The sequence below is a fragment of the Sceloporus undulatus genome, chromosome 1 (assembly GCF_019175285.1).
Source record: "Sceloporus undulatus isolate JIND9_A2432 ecotype Alabama chromosome 1, SceUnd_v1.1, whole genome shotgun sequence".
NCBI lineage: Eukaryota > Metazoa > Chordata > Lepidosauria > Squamata > Phrynosomatidae > Sceloporus > Sceloporus undulatus.
The window spans coordinates 282836273-282852677 of record NC_056522.1 but is presented as its reverse complement, the minus strand read 5'-3'; the positions used below and the strand labels follow the sequence as shown (position 1 = coordinate 282852677).

The window sequence follows — 16405 nt, the reverse complement described above, 5'->3', positions numbered from 1 at the left end:
GGGGATGCAGCCTTATAGCTTCTTCTTCTTCTTCTTCTTCTTCTTCTTCTTCTTCTTCTTCTTCTTCTTCTTCTTTTCATTATTATTATTATTATTATTATTATTATTATTATTATATACTGCCTTTCCAAGGATCAAGGCAGTTTACAAATTAGATAAACAGATACATAAACAAATAAAGCCTCAGCTGCCTTTACTAACCTTCCCCTAAAGTGGATACTATTATTTTGTACCCTTCCCATAAAGTTTACTAGCACTGAGGTTTTGGGGGCTACCTTCTCACAAGGCAGTACAAACCATCATCAGCACTGCCAAACTCTAGCCCTGTGTTGGCAAACCTATGGCATGCATGCTGTCTCTGGCATGCAAAGCCATCTCAGAGGGCACACAGTGGCCACAGCAAGGGGGGCAGGATGGTGAGAATGGCAGCCCTGGGTCCTTGCTGCACCCCAGTTCTCCTGCAGAAAACTGAGGGGTGACAAGGAGAGATGGTGTGCAGCCCCTCTGGGTGGAAGCCCCAGCCCTTCTAACTAGAAGCCCACCCCTTATAGCCAGAAGTGCTTCCCCTTCTGGCTGGAAGTCCCACCCCTCATGAGACACAGTTCCCTGGGGGACACCATTAGCCCCCCCTCCTCCTCCCATACTTGGCGGGGGTTGTCTTGGCAAGTTTCATTAGAGGCGGGTTGACATTGCCATCCTCAGAGGCTGAGACAGTGTGATTTGCCCAAGGTTACCCAGTGAGTTTTTGTGGCTTCATGGATAAGTGAACCCTAATCTCCCAGAGAACTAATCACAACAAACCTGTTACAGAATTTTCTTAGCAAGATTTGTTCAGAGAGGTTTGCCATTGACATCTAAAGCTGAAAGAGTGTGATTTGCCCAAGGTTATCCAGTGAGTTTCTGTTTTAAACCACTACACCACGCTGGGTCTTGCTGGTCATATAGCAAAGCACAGTAACATCCAAAATCCACAAAATAGTGATATTCAGACACTGATGTTAGGGCTGCATCCCCACTGCAAAAATAATCCAATTTGATTCTGATTTGACTGTCAGAGCTAAATGCTATGGAATCCTGGGATCATAAAACATGGGTTGCCTGATATTGGGAGCTATACTTTTCCAGATAGTCTGGATGCAAGCCCCTATTTTCTTAGTTAAGCATTGTGCAATTAATCTGACCAGGATTTCTACATAATTTTGTCAACAGAAAATGTTTTATTTTTCTATCAATAGGATTCAACAGAAATGAATATTGATCCAAAGAATCATTGGCATAACATACAAATCCTTTTTATTTTCTGCTTTTTCTAGAATCGTATTAATTTCCAGTGGGTGCCTCTTTTTATTCCTTTGATAACTATCAGATTTACCTGCACAAAAGTCTATACAATTTCTTGACATGTGCTTACTATGGAGATTATCGCACATCATTTTTGCCTGATCCAGGCATGGGCTGGAAACGGGCTTGAACAGGTGTTATTGCACAGGGAAACACCACCGTTGCTGCTGGGAGACTATACGCCTTCCTCCAGCTGCGCTTTGCCCACTGATTATGAAGGATGGAAAGCTTTTGTCTTTTAAAATCGGTGGGTAAAGCATGGCTGAGGGATGGCTTGTAGTCTCCAGGTGGTATCTGTGGTGTTTTCCTGTGTGATAGTACCCATTCTCACCTGTTCAAGTCCATTCCCAGACTTTGCCTGGATTGGGCAAAAAATGATGTGTGATAATCTCATATGACTTTAATTGATTGTGGATATCTAGAAATATTTCTATTAACTCTTGCTTTAGGATCGTTCTACATCAAGGCGCATCAACATCAAGTGTGGTTTGCTACAACAGCCATCTACATATCACATTGGCTGACATACTGGTTGGCAGCCTGGTTTAGAGTTGAGTGTTAGGAAACAGATTTTCCCCATTGGCTCAGTCAGTTTCTCCTTTTCCATTGATGAATAGCCTCTTGATAAACCAGAATGTTTCAGTTCCTGTTCATACCAAGTTACTGATGACAATGTGGATCACAAAAGGTTTGATTGTGTGTTGAAAGCATATTGAAAGATTCTGATTGCTGGTAAACACTGTCATGAACACTTCTGGATAGTCTGAGATTTGATGTACGTCAAGAATTGTGCTCTAGACTCATTATTTAGCTCTCTCTGTCAGTTGAAAGATATATATTCAACCCTCTTAATTGTCATTTATGAAAACTGCAGCTCTAAATCACCGTTACACAGTTGGACACTGCTGCATGCTATATTTTCCAGGGCTTATAATAGTAACAGAGTAGATAAATCTCATCTTAATACGTACTATGTACAGTTATTAGAATGAAGGTTATAAAGCAGTCAGTTAGCTTAGTAAACCTTGAATCAGGACCAAATGATAAAACAGAATTATGATAGTTGCCTTATTGAGGCATTATTTTCCTGGTTTGGTTCAATGTGTAAATAGGAGAAGTCCTAGATAATCCGATGAGGAGAAGTTCCAGTTATCATGAAGAGATCATGTATGTACAAGAGCCCTTAATTTCCAGCATCTCTGTTTTTGTAAAGTGTCTCCACATGGGCAGGAATGTCTCATCAGATTTGTCATTTTCCATGTGAGAAGAGTGATGATAGAGTGAGGAGCACGGTGAGGTCTTCATCGCTTTGCATGTTGATTCAAACCAAGCATATAACATCTGAACAGGCCTGTTACCATGTAATCATGTGATATGTTGAGGGAATGTGTTAGACAAAGATGGCACATGCTTGCATTTTCAGAGAGCTGGAAATTCCTTGCCAAGTGATCACTGCCATGTTTTGCAGATGTAAGGAAAGTGGTGATTCGGTGAGTCTGTCTGCATGGCAGGCTGGTAGAGATCAAATAATGCTTCCTCATGTGAACATGAATGTACTCCTGTTGTAGCTATAAAGCAGAGGTGGGAATCATGCAGCTCTCCAGATGCTGTTGGACTGCAGTTCCCAACACTCCTCATCATTGATTATACTAACTGTATAAGCTTGCACTCCAGTTGGGGGCTGCACAATTAGCCCTCCTCTGTAAAGATTGTGATTACAGGAGAAAGGTAGGTGACACAAAGTATGTAACCTCTGGGGTTGGCAGCAAAAAGTACATTAGAGCTAAAAGAAAACTCATCTTTTCTTCAGGTGAGCACATATCTATCCATTTTTATTATTATTATTCACCCGCATGCTAGGAGTCACTAGCTTGTTGCATTCTCCCAGAGTAGCTGAACCCACCATTATAGTAAAGCTAAGTAAGCCTGGATTCTCTTTCCCCTTACATGATCCCTCAATATTCAGACATTTGTGAGAATTCTCATACTTTTGAAAATGTGTAAGGAGGTAAACTGGGGATTAGGGTACTGGACCACCTCTTCAGATCAACTGTTTTCCATGTTTCAGATGCAGGAATATGATTTATATTTTAAATGCTTTGGATACAAGGATGCACACATCTAGTTTAATATTAAAATCAATATAAAAATGTTGGCAGCAATTTACCTAAGAATGTTTAGAAAACAAGAACTGGGGAAGAGGATGCTCACACATTCATTTTGATTTTATCCAGAATCAACACCATTTGTTCACTCAGCTATTACACAGAAAATTGAGATTGTTACTATCAAATTGCTGCACTTTCTGGGCTTAATCTATTGGTTTGTCCCAACTACAGTTCCATTGAATCAATTGTGGAATGCTAAGCCAGCATTTAGGTAAATCCCAGTGATTCAATGGATCTGCTTTAGTTGGCACTAATCAATAGAGAGGATTTAAGTCTCTGTTTTGAGACTAGGTTTGTGGTAGAAATTTTCTGATAGGAAATGCAGTGGCAGTTCCTCTTCATTATGAGTGGCAAAGGATTACTGATGGACCTACCAAACAAACAAACAAAAAGATCTATGAGTTATTTCTCTCTCTCTCTCTCTCTCTCTCTCTCTCACACACACACACACACATACACACACACACACATCCCTGGACAATTTCTAGGTTGCATTGGACTAACTGTAGGGTACCCATCCTCCTGTAGTTTGAAACAATATTGAGCTTCATACTCACTCAACTTGGTAGCTTGGACTGTTGCCACAGAATGTAAATGGTGGAGGCAGAAAGCCAAAGTACTTGCTTTCCATAACAATTGAAGTACTATGAACTTTGATGCTTCAAGAGGAGTGAGGGCTGCTCTGTATCCTCCCATTAATAGTTAGCAGAGGCTGTAATAATTTCCTTATATTAATTCTGTAAGAACTGGTGAAGAAAGCTGATAGAAAGAAACTCAACTCATTTGAGATGTGGTATTAGATGAGTGCTAAGGGTAAAATGGACAATCAAAAAGACAAACAAATGGGTCCTAAAACAGGACAAGCTTGACATCTTTCTGGAAGCCAAGATGATTAAATTGAGGCTGACATACTTTGGCCAAGAAACAAAGGAAGTGACTGCTCTGGGAAGCATTTGCTGAGGGGGAACAGTAGCATTTCTACCACTATGGGCTGAAGCAGGTGGCCCAGAAGGAATGACCTCCAGCTGCTCTGGCCACAATTGCTCTGGGACTGCTGCAACTGCACAGCCCACTCCTGAAAGGGCCACCACTGTGGTCCCAAATAGGCTGCTGGCAGGAGCAAATTAAATCCACTTCTTTTCCTGGCAACGTCAAGCTGCCTTGGGCAGCCTTGGAGTGGCTTCTGGCCCCTTTGGGGACATGCGTCATCTAAACAACACACACCCAAAGGGGCCAGAAGCCACTTTTTTAGGCCTGTCTGTTTCGGGCCTGTGTCTTCTAAATCACGAGTACTTCCCCACAGTTTGAGGTTTTTTTTAATGTTAAACAGCCTGTCCTAGGCCCCCTCAACTAATTTTCTGTCTCAGGTGGAGTGGAAGACCTTGTCCCACTGCCAGCATTCAAATAAGAGTCAACCATCATTTCTTTGAACAAGGAATCTGATGTGAGAGGTATTATCTTTTCTTTGTTCCAGACAGTAAAATGCCTTGGGTTACTGATGATTACTGCTTTATTCGATAGGGTTACCAGTTCAGGATTGTCCCAGGACCTGATGTTTCTGAACCAGACTCTGAGATCTAGAGACAGCCCATGTTGGTGTCATTAAGCATTATTTATTAATTTCATTGGATGCCACCTTTCTCCCAGAAGGGACCTTTCTCCCAGAAGGGACCGCCATTGGCACCTTGCGGCATCATTAGCACACCACAACAAGAAGTGCCATTTTGGCGCTTCTTTTTCGCGGCGCCAGGGAGCCTCGCGGTTTGGCCGCTGGGGCTCCTTGGCACTGCTAATGGCAGCGGCAGCAGACCGCCGCTTTCAGGCAGTCTGTAACGCACCTTACGTACACTTACCTGGAAGGAAGTACTGATGAACTCATTGAAGCTTACTTTATAGATGACTGAAGGCTAGCTATCAATAGGTTTGCAAAGTAACCCTTTAAAATATGAATAGAACCATAGTTCCTATATTTCTTTTGGTTTACACCTTCAAATCTTTATGTCAGTATTCTGCCTCATGTGCCTTACTTTTGCCTTGCATTTGCTGAATGTGATTTTCTTGAGAATAATCATTATTGAGACATTTTCAGGAAGGCTTAAATGAAGGCTGGGGAACATGTGGCCATCCAGTAGTTGTTAGACTAATAATAATAATAATAATAATATTTATTTATATACCGCCTTTTCAAGAAGATCAAGGCGGTTTAAAACATTACAATTACAAAATTACAAAACACATAGATTGCATAAATGATTAAGCAAACAAAATCCATAAACAAATACAAAAACAATCAAAGAAAATAAAAATATTACAATCTAATGAAATTCATAATTAACCCCTTTCCCGGTCCCTCAACACAGGTTCAAATGTCAAAAAATAAAATAAAAATACATAGTAATTATAACAACAATAAAGTTAACAAAGCAAAATACAAACAAATAATAGAGTAAAACAAGTGAAAAGAAAATAATCCCCATTCTCAACCCCCGTCTCAATCCTAAAATCCAATATGAACTAAACAAACAAACAAAAAAAAAAAAGGGGGGGGGGGGGAAAGGCAAGACTCCTCCTTCAGTCCAGGAGCTGTGGCATGGATGAAGCCCAGGTGGAAGGAAGGCAGCAAACACTCACTCAGCCCAGCATTCACTGGCAGATGGTGAAGAGGAGGGAAGGAGGGCCAGTCTTCCTCCTTAAGTCCAGAACTTCCATTCACCATACCTAACCAACATAACAAATTTTGGGGATATTAGCCAGGCAACATGTGGGCTAGGTTGAGTGAATCTCAGATTGGCAGAGCAGGAATAGGGAAGAAGGGGAAATACCATTGAGCGAATGAAAGTTCATTTACATGTCCCCCATGCTGTTTAACATTTACATGAAGCCGCTGGGCGAGATAATCTGGAGACATGTGGCACGGTGTTATCAGTATGCTGATGACACCCAAATATGCTTCTCTATGCTTTCAACTCTTGCAGTGACTAAAGAAGGCATCTTTCTTTTGAATGCCTGCATTGAGTCAGTAACAGGCTGGATGAGAGAAAACAAACTCAAGCTGAATCCAGAGAAAACAGAGGTACCTGCGATAGGTACCTCAACTCTGGGGAAGGAAATTTGTCAACCTATCTCGGACAGGGTCACACTTCCCCTAAAGGACGAAGTTCACAGTTTGGGAGTACTCCTGGACTCATCCCTACAGTTCTCATCTCAAGTAGATGCAACAGCCAGGAGCGCTTGGTATCAATTTTGATTGATACTCCAACTGTGTCCCTACCTGGACCAAAGGGTCCATGAAGCAGTGGTACATGCTCTGCTAATCTCTCATCTTGATTTCTGTAATGCGCTCTACATGGGGCTACCCTTGTACCAAGTTCAGAAGCTTCAATTAGTTCAAAATATAGCAACCAGACTGGTCACCAGCTCTTCAAGGTTTGAACTTATAACATCAGTTCTAAAAGCTCTTCACTGGCTGCCGATTACTTCCGGGCACAATACAAGATGTTGGTTATTATGTTTAAATCCCTACATGGCTTGGGCCTGAGTACTTGTGGGAACGCCTCTCCATAATCTGCCCCGCACACTCAGAGCATCTGGGAAGAACTTGCTAGAATTACAAACAACTAGGTTAGTCTCATCTTCCCAAAGAACCTTCACTGTAGTGGCTCTGAAATTGTGGAACAGTCTCCTGGAAGAGATCCGTCTTATCACCTCCTTGGATCATTTTTCTTTGAAATTTTTTAAAACTTTATTAAATAATAAAAAAAGTTACAAAATAAAATTGTTATGAACCAACAAATGTTTCGTTGTCACATACTGTCACATATTCTTTCTTTCCCTTCTTACAAGCACTTCCTTGGGATTATGCATTCTACCATCTCCATTAACTACAAATTATGACTAACTCTTGGGCAAACACAAAGGTATTATACATATACACACCATAGGATATAAAATAACCTCTTATCTAAGAGCGTTTAGACAAATTTACCCCTGGTCCCCTGTTTAAATTCTGAACCCTATTTACCACCAATAAACTATCGGAGTAGGAATATTTACAGTATATTAGTGCTACTCTATTATATGATTTTTTAACAAGACCTTATTTTTGTAAATATTTTATCCATGGATTTCATTCCCTATAAAATGCATCTAATGTGTCCTTCCCCCTCAGTTGTTAATTTGTCCATCTCATAAAAGTTCATCATTTTTAATCGCCAGTCTTCCATCAAGGGCAATTCTTCCGACTTCCACAGCCTAGCGATCGATGCTCTTGCAGTTACTGTCATATAGAATAACATTTTTTCTTTACCTTTTTTTTCTTTAGTCTCATCAGTAATGTTCAGAAGATACATTAATGGGTTCGGTCTTTCTTTAAGTAATATCATTTTCCTTATTTCACTGTGTACATCCTTCCAAAATTTAAATATTTTCGGGCACTTCCACCAACAATGAAGATAAGTGCCCACCTCTTTTTTGCACTTCTAGCAGATGTTACTTTGATTAAACATTTTGGATAATTTAAATGGTGTCAGGTCCTTAGATACTTTTAAGAGGGCAGTTAAGACGGATCTCTTCCGGCAATACCCAACTGACCTAGTATAATAAATATTGTCCATTCTTTACTAAGATGTGAATATCTCTATTCCTGCCTCACCTTTTTATTGAACCTGTTTTAAAGGAATTATTTGTAAACTGTTAATGTATTTTATTGTTGTGTTTTGTATATTTTATCGGGTTGTAGTCCCGCCTCGATCCATCTGGGAAAGGTGGGAAAATATAAATAATTTTTTTATTTATTATTATTTTATTTGCAGTTTCAGCACAGGTAATCCAAGATCATGTAAAGCTGAAGAGAGTTCTCATTCTGTATATATAACACATCTTCCAGTTTAGGAGCTCCCACTGAGGTCTAACAGGACTGTTATTCCCAAAGACCCTTAAAATCCTGATTAAAGCATTGACCAAGATTCTGAGTTCAAAAAGCTATGTAAAAACATCCATCTCAAAAGTCTGATTTTTGTCCCTTCTCCCCTAGTGACACTTTCTGCTGCCACTCCAGCCTATTTTCGTGGATTCACATTGATTGCTTTGAAAGAAGGCAAAGAAGGAGACAAAGAAGAAGATCATGCAGGAACTTTTCAGGTGAGTAGGTGTTTCGTGAATGGGAGCTTTCATGATTCTGACTAAACAGCAATTTGATTCTGGGCAGGAAGCAAGCTATACAAACATCTATTTGCATAGCTACAGATATTTCTACAACTGAAAACATGAAGCTTCATAGCTCCACCTAAAGATCAGTTTATATCATTTTATATAGGAAATTAGTTCCGTGTGAACCACAGTCCAGGCATTATTGTAAAGTGCACCAGAACACATTTTGTGCAGTAGAAAAATAAAGTAATCAGTAGCAAATAGGTGTTTGCGCATTTGGCAATATAGGCTTTAATCAGAAGCAAGGGTATTTCTTAAATAAATGATAATAAGATAAAGAAATAGAAGCTTGTAAAGACTAGGCTTAGTTTTCCGCCTTAATAACCTTATATTGTATATTATTGGGCCTAGCTACTTATTGCTCCATATGTGGCCAATGGGGATACATACATGAAGATTTGTCCAATTGCTTTAGATTCAGCTGTGTGGATGTCAGCATTGCCAATGGTGCACAGCACTGCTTTTGTATTATAGCTTCAGGATTCTGATTTTTTTATTTGCTCCACATTACCATTGTACCTCAGGAAAAATGCCAATAAATCTCTAGTCATAGTGAAACTACCTATGTCACTTTCTACAATGCAGTTCAATGTTATGCCAAAAAACATGTGGGTCAAGGTGGATCAGGGAAAAGCATGTCTTTTGGCATCTTGTGCAGTGAGGGGGAAAAAGCCTTAGAGTAAATTCTACTGCAATTTTCTTTATAGTGCAGTGAAATTTTACTATGATCTATTATATATATAAAACCTAATTCTTTGAACGTTTACTTAGAGGTAAATCCCACACAGGTCACATAAACACACTTTTAAGTTAAGCATGTGTTCAGTTGCAGTGTTAACCATGGGGCGAAGCAGACAGGGCAGTAGGATGGGACCACAGCAACCAGATGCCTCAGTACCAAGGGCAGCTGCTGCCGCAGTCCCAAATAGGCTGTGAAAAGGAGTGGTAAGAAACTGCTCTTTTTGTGGCTAGCTTTGAGCCATGTTGGGTGGCCCCAGCACAGCCTCTGTACAGCCTCTGAGTGATTCAGATCATGTGTTGCTTTTGGGCTGTCTGTTTGAGGCCTGTATTGTCAAATGGAGTACAGTTGGCAGACTTGAGCTCAATAGAGACAATGAGAACACTCCCATGGTGCACGTAACATGGTGTGACGTGGAAGTGTGCCCCATGATAGTTACTGGGATTTGAGTATACGCTCAATTCCCCTTTCGTGTGTGTGGGGGGTCCAGAATGGATCCCCCATGTAAGGGGTGGGCTGACTGTCCAAGAAGCTGGTCCAAATGCTATTCATAATACTAACAAAAATCATTTTATAATGGTAATATTTGGATTCCCTTGCAGCTCCAATCTCACCAACATTACTTGGAAGAAATGTCCCATGGTGCACTGGGACTTAGTCCCAAAGTTAGCATACATACAATATCAGATTTTTTCTGACTGAAATGTACTTTAGTGGATTGCAGTCTGGGCTGATATGTCCCTGAGCCCCTAGGTTTCCCAAATGTTTTTGATTATGTGCTGTCATGTGTTTCCTAATAGTCCATAAACCAAAAAGCCAAGTTCAAGTTGGAGAAGAATGTTGTTTCTGTGCTGCTAGAAAGCTTGTTTCTATCTATTGTTTTGATTCATTGAACTTCTTTTTAATCCGTGGTGTACTCAGAAGCCTTGTGTATAAGGCTTCTTAGTCATTTTCTTTGGCTGTATTGTTACTATAGAAGCAGCTATCTTATTTTTTTTATTTAACAAGGCTATTGTAGCGATTATAACTTTCCAGCTGGTGCTGCAGCCTGACACTTTTGTAAACATAGAAACTTCTACATCCCCCACATCCTAGGTCCAAACTGTCATACAGAAGCAATGGGGGAGGTTGCTGCTCTTTGGTCAGAAGCACTGGCCATAGTTGCTGATTCCTGTTTTAATGTGAGGTAGAAGGATTTCATGGCTGACCTCCATATTTTTTGTGGGTTTTTGGGGCTATGTGGTTGTGTTCTGGAAGAGTTTATTCCTGAGGTTTCACCAGCATCTGTGGCTGGCATCTTCAGAGAATGCTAGCATAGAAGTTATCAGTATAATTGTTGGGTATAATGACAGATGCTGGCGAAACATCAGGAATGAACTCTTCCAGAAAACAGACACATAGCCTGAAAAACCCTAAAAACCCCATGGATTCCTAGTTTTTTGTGTTTTTTTCAGGCTATGTGGCCATGTTCTAGCAGAGTTTCTTTCTGACGTTTCGCCAGCATCTGTGGCTGGCATCTTCAGAGAATGCTTTGCCTGGAAAAAGTTGGGTGTATATATACTGTGTGAGCCTGGGAATGCAGGAGTGATTTGCATGTGTATTGTTCTGTGTTGATGGCTGGCCTCAGGCTGGGAGGCTAATGCAAAAGAGGATTAATGTCTGCTAATTGGTGATCATTATCTGCTGAATGGTTTCCCATTTGCATTTGCTGAGACCTTATTTTGCTATTCCTCAGGACTGGTAGCCAAATTTTGTTCACTTTAAGGGTTTCTTCTTTCCAGTTGAAATTGTCCAGGTGTTTGTGGATTCCAATAGATTCCCTGTTCATCCTGACATGGTAGTGGTTGGCATGGTCCAGAATTTCAGTGTTTTCAAACAGCATTTTATGCCCAGGATGGTCTGTGGCATGTTCTGCTACTGCTGATTTTTCTGGCTGGCCCAGTCTGCAGTGTCTCTCATGTTCCTTGATTCTTGTTTGCACACTGCGTTTGGTGGTCCCTATGTAGACTTGTCCGCAGCTGCATGGTATGTGGTAAACTCCTGCAGCTGTGAGAGGGTCTCTCTTGTCCTTGGCTAAGCGAAGCATTTGCTGGATTTTCTTCACTGGTTTGTAAACCATTTGAAGGTTGTGCTTCCTCACCACTTTGCCTATTCTGTCTGTGACTAATTTGATGTATGGTAAAAAAATACCTTCCCTTTGGGTGGCTGCTTGTCTTCACTTCTCAGGGTTTTCCTGGGCCTGGCAGCCCTTCTAATGTCTGAGCTGGAATAACCATTAGCCTGTAGAGCCCACATGCAAATCACTCCTGCATTCCCAGGCTCACGCAGTATATATACACCCAACTTTTTCCAGGCAAAGCATTCTCTGAAGATGCCAGCCACAGATGCTGGCGAAACATCAGAAAGAAACTCTGCTAAAACATGGCCACATAGCCCAAAAAACCCACAAAAAACTATGGATGCCGGCCATGAAAGCCTGCAACTTTACCACGGATTCCTCTTTGCTTTTACTCTCCAGCTGGCCTTAGCTGTTGTAAGATAAAAGGGAAGATCTGCTCCTCATTCCAGTGGGCACCCCCTATCAGTATAATTGTTGAGTATTATGACAATTACTGTTGCCCCTTGGAATTGACTCAAAGAGTCAATGATAAGAGCCCACAGATGTCTTTGGAAAAGAAAGTGGTGAATGTGAATGGGGTCCCTGAGAGGCATTCTGTCATTATAATTCTTTATAGGAATCCATTTCCATCTTGAAGAGGTGAAATCAGACACACCCCACCCTTTCAGGTTTGAAGTTGCACTCCAGATTTTTCTTTTCTCTGTTACATAACAAAGGAATAAAAGGACACCTTAAAACTCAAAGTAGTTTCAAGCAGTACCAGTTTAAAAAACTTGAGAGATGGAGGTGCAATGACATATGGAAAAGACAAAGACAACAACAGTGTAGCATTATGAAATGGTAAAATCTTTAATGCCATGGTATGACAATATTTGAAATAAACCCTTTGCAATTAGCTTTTGAAAATAAAGCCTTTGAAATTAACAATTAGCACACCAATGAGAATATTTTTGTTCCAAACATAGGTTTTAAAGTATCAAAAGTTTTGAAGTCATCACACAGATGTTAGCAAGTACAAATTAGTGTAGTTCATTTCCTATATGTTAATTATAATTTCCCCTTACAATAAATAAGGGTTATTTTCTTCTTTCCACAGCTGAGCACATTCCCACCATTAATGTCCTATCGCTACTAATATACAATTAACTTATCAGCACTGGCAAGAAAAGGACATTTTTATATAAGTCTGGACTTCAGGCCTAACTATGTTTTCTACATTAGACCAGCAAGTCAAAAGCTCCTTTTACTTTGCAGAAGTAGGCAAATTTTTTAAACTTGGATGAGAGTTGGCAGAAAATGGAATTTTCTAAATATGTCCAAACGCCTCATGTATCTCAGTGGATGGATACTTATTAAGCTCTTTAATTAGTTTTATTATACTGCTTAGAAGCTGAAATCAGCATTTTAATTGGCAGTTGAATATTTCAAAAGTTTTTCAGTAGCAATATTCATATGGGGGCACATAAAACAGAACTCCTCTTTCCACCTGCAAACACTCTATTAAGTGCTCTTTGTAGAATTATCACCTGGCTGTAATGCTTGCATTCATTAAAGATTTAAGTACGAACTCACTAATTTTTACCCTTGCTTTACAGTCACCCTGTGTGTTGCTAGTGAGATGAGAAGTGAGAGTTTAAATGCTACAAATGCCAAGTCTCACACCAAGATGTGATGCTACAAGAGGTTTTGCCCAGGAAATTTTAAAAATAATGACTGGCAGCCTGACACCCCTGCTTCCCCACCCATGAGCATGTAGCATTGTAAACAGAGATGTGCCATCGTGAATACTGCAAGTGGAGCAGAGCCATATGCAATGGAGGTAACCATCTCAGAGGAATAGTTCTCCCAGCACTGATGCAAAGAATACATTTAGTCCAAAATACACTGCAGAAATAAAGCAGTTTGAGATCGCTTTAACTGCCCTGGCTTAGTGCTAGGAGATCCTGGAAATTGTAGGTTTTTGTGGCACCAGAGCTCTCTGACAGAGAAGGCTAAATGTCCTCCTAAAATACAGTGCCCAGAATTCCCTAGGGCAGTTAAAGCAGTCTCAAACTGGATTTTTACTGTGTGTTTTGGACCTTAGTCTTTCTTGCCCTGGTGGTGCAGTGGTTAAATGCCTGTACTGCAGCCACTCACTCAAAACCATAAGTTTGTGAGTTCAATACCAGCCCAGGGACTCAAGCTCGACTCAGGCTTGCATCCTTCCGGGGTTGCTAAAATGAGTACCCAGATTGTTCAGGGCAATTGGCTTACATTTTGTAAACTGCTTAGGGAGTGCTTAAGTGCACTGATAAGCGGTATAGAAATGTACTTGCTATTGCTGAAGTGCTTATATTAGTTTGTCTTATCCTGTGTAGCATAGCTACAGAATTCAAGAGCATGTTGTCAGTGTGGTTTTTGCAGCAGGATATGTGGGGAAGGGTAGAGGTTGACTAGTAATACAGTACCATCTTATACAGAGTGGGACTCAATGAAATATCCCATTCCTTTCATGGGCCATCTCCAGGCAGGAGGTGAAGGTGAAAATTGTCCAGTTTTGATGGATTCATCTCCAGGGAAGAGGAGAAGGATGTACTGATTTAGAAGTGGCATGATCACCAGAATGAAAATATTTTCTTGCTGTTTAAAACAGCAAAATATTTAAACACAGAAGAACACAGCAGTCAGCAACTGAAAACAATTATTTTGAAAAGTAGTATTGGTATAAAGTTAGTATAGCTTGAAGGGAAGAGTGTGTGAGAAGAACTACTCTTTAGGAGGAAAATGGTATAATAGAAGCACAGCCACTAAACTGCTCAAAATAATTTGCATTAGTCTGCCATCTTAATGTATTTGAAGTGGCTGTTTTAACAGTGTTACAGAGATGCAAAAATTAAAGAGAGGAATGGGGAAATACTCTCTTAATTTCTTGGTCTGTGATGCTTTGGACATTGTCACATATACTCTAATGAATGTCTTATTCTGAACTATTGGCTTTTGGGCATAGGTGAACATGACAATGAATAAACAAGACGAAAGATCTAATAAATTTTTAAATCTATAATATTGCCCCTATCAAGTTAGAGTTTTAGTACTTAGATCCACTTCTGAGTTAAATAACTGGCCTGGGCCTTGTTTATGGAGTCTATCTGAGCTCTTGAGGGCCTATTTCTTACTGATTTGCTTTTACATGTTCTCTAATTCAGCAGATATAGTCAGACATCATTAATCATAAATCAAGGAGGTCTTGATCTTTTCACAGCCCAGCTGTTCAAGCATCTGTGTAGACTTTGCAGATTCTGAAAAGAGACTTTTACTTCTTTACTAGCTCTCTCATTTTTTACAATTGCTATAACTGTACCAATGGGATTAAGGGTCCTTTCTTAAACTGATGCCCAAAGATGAAAAACAGACTACTGTCTCCCAAAATATCTGTGGGATGTGACTGTGTTGGGAGTGCAAACAAGTAATCCTGCCATGCAAACAACCTTGTTGTAAGCATTTTGAAAGATGATAAATCTCCACGAATGTATGTAGATTGTAACTGTTATTCAGGAAAAAGATATGGTATGCATTTGTCATTCCTAAATTCCTCTATACACTGAAGAACTCTGAAGCTTTTTAATAAGCCTCAAATGAAAGGCAGAATCTCAGAGTTTGCTCCATTCAGGCACTGCTCACCTGAGTTGGAATATTTATCTGTTTGTTTGTTTATTTTTAGTATCGCATGGTATCAAATCCTCAGGCAAGGCTTTGGATAGGTTACTAAATAAAATCCATTTTATTTAGGATTAAGAAGGATTTTCATCTGTTTGTTAAAATTATCACAGCTCTGGGCATTACCAATGGCTACTATTAGAAATGAGCTGATGGATTATTTGGATTTAAGAAAGCATTCTCTTTGTTAAACTAAGTGGGAGGATTCTGCTGGTATGCATAACAATCCCACTGATCTCTCAGGTCACATTGTTTAACCATTTCCTATAGAAATTGCCATCTAGTTATATCCAAGCCATTAGATTGCTGGCACATGTTCACTGTGTGGCCAGCTACGTCTTGAATCTCTTTCATCTTCTTTCATTTTTGTCACCTAAATTTCAAGATGATACCACATAACATCAGAGAGAGGAGTGCTAATTCCATCTATAATCTATTTAGAGCAGACCCTATGAATGAATGATTCAGATTTCTCAGGTGACTGAAGTCCCACTGTCAATTGGTTTACACTAGGTAGGACTAATTCTAGATTTAGTATGTGTGCATTTTCCCTCCACATTATATTATATCTTGCATCTGATTAGACTTCTCCAATCTAGTGTCCTTTAAACTTTGGTCTATACAGTAATTCCAGTTATTCCTGACCATAGGCATACTGTCTGTGTTTGATGGAAGCTATAGCTGGAAAACGTCTGGAGGGCACGAGACTGAGGAAGGCTGTGCTTACACTATGAAGTTACTCAGTTTGTCCTGCAAAATGTCCTACTCCTCCCAAGCATTAACAGCGTTTCCTATCTTGATGTAATCAGTAGATTTTATCAGCAGGCTGTTATTTCACTCTTCAGTGTTTCTAATGAAATATTGATTAGCATGTGTCCTGAGTCTGTTTCCTGATGAGTTGCACTGCCTTTTCTTTTCCATTTTTTAAAGTCTACATTTTAACACATCTCTTTGATGTTCTTCCTTTAAGTTGTTCTTTATCCAGTGTATGATTGTGTCATAATGTCCATCTTTACCAATCTTTGAACATATAAAAGTGACTTATGCTGGGTCAGCATAGTCTGTTTACAGAGTATGCACCTGAAACACTTGTGCATGACATTTCTACCCCTTCAACCAAGTCTTGTTGCAACA

At 40.0% G+C, this 16405-nt stretch overlaps 1 protein-coding gene across 1 annotated transcript in view; it reads left to right on the top strand.

Moving 5' to 3' along the window:
- SPON1 (spondin 1) overlaps positions 1-16405 on the top strand; it is a 433156-nt gene that overhangs the window by 10303 nt on the left and 406448 nt on the right. Inside the window, exon 2 of the mRNA XM_042474844.1 lies at positions 8542-8648. Within this exon, the coding sequence (XP_042330778.1) occupies positions 8542-8648 (107 nt within the window). The remainder of the gene's footprint in view (positions 1-8541; positions 8649-16405) is intronic.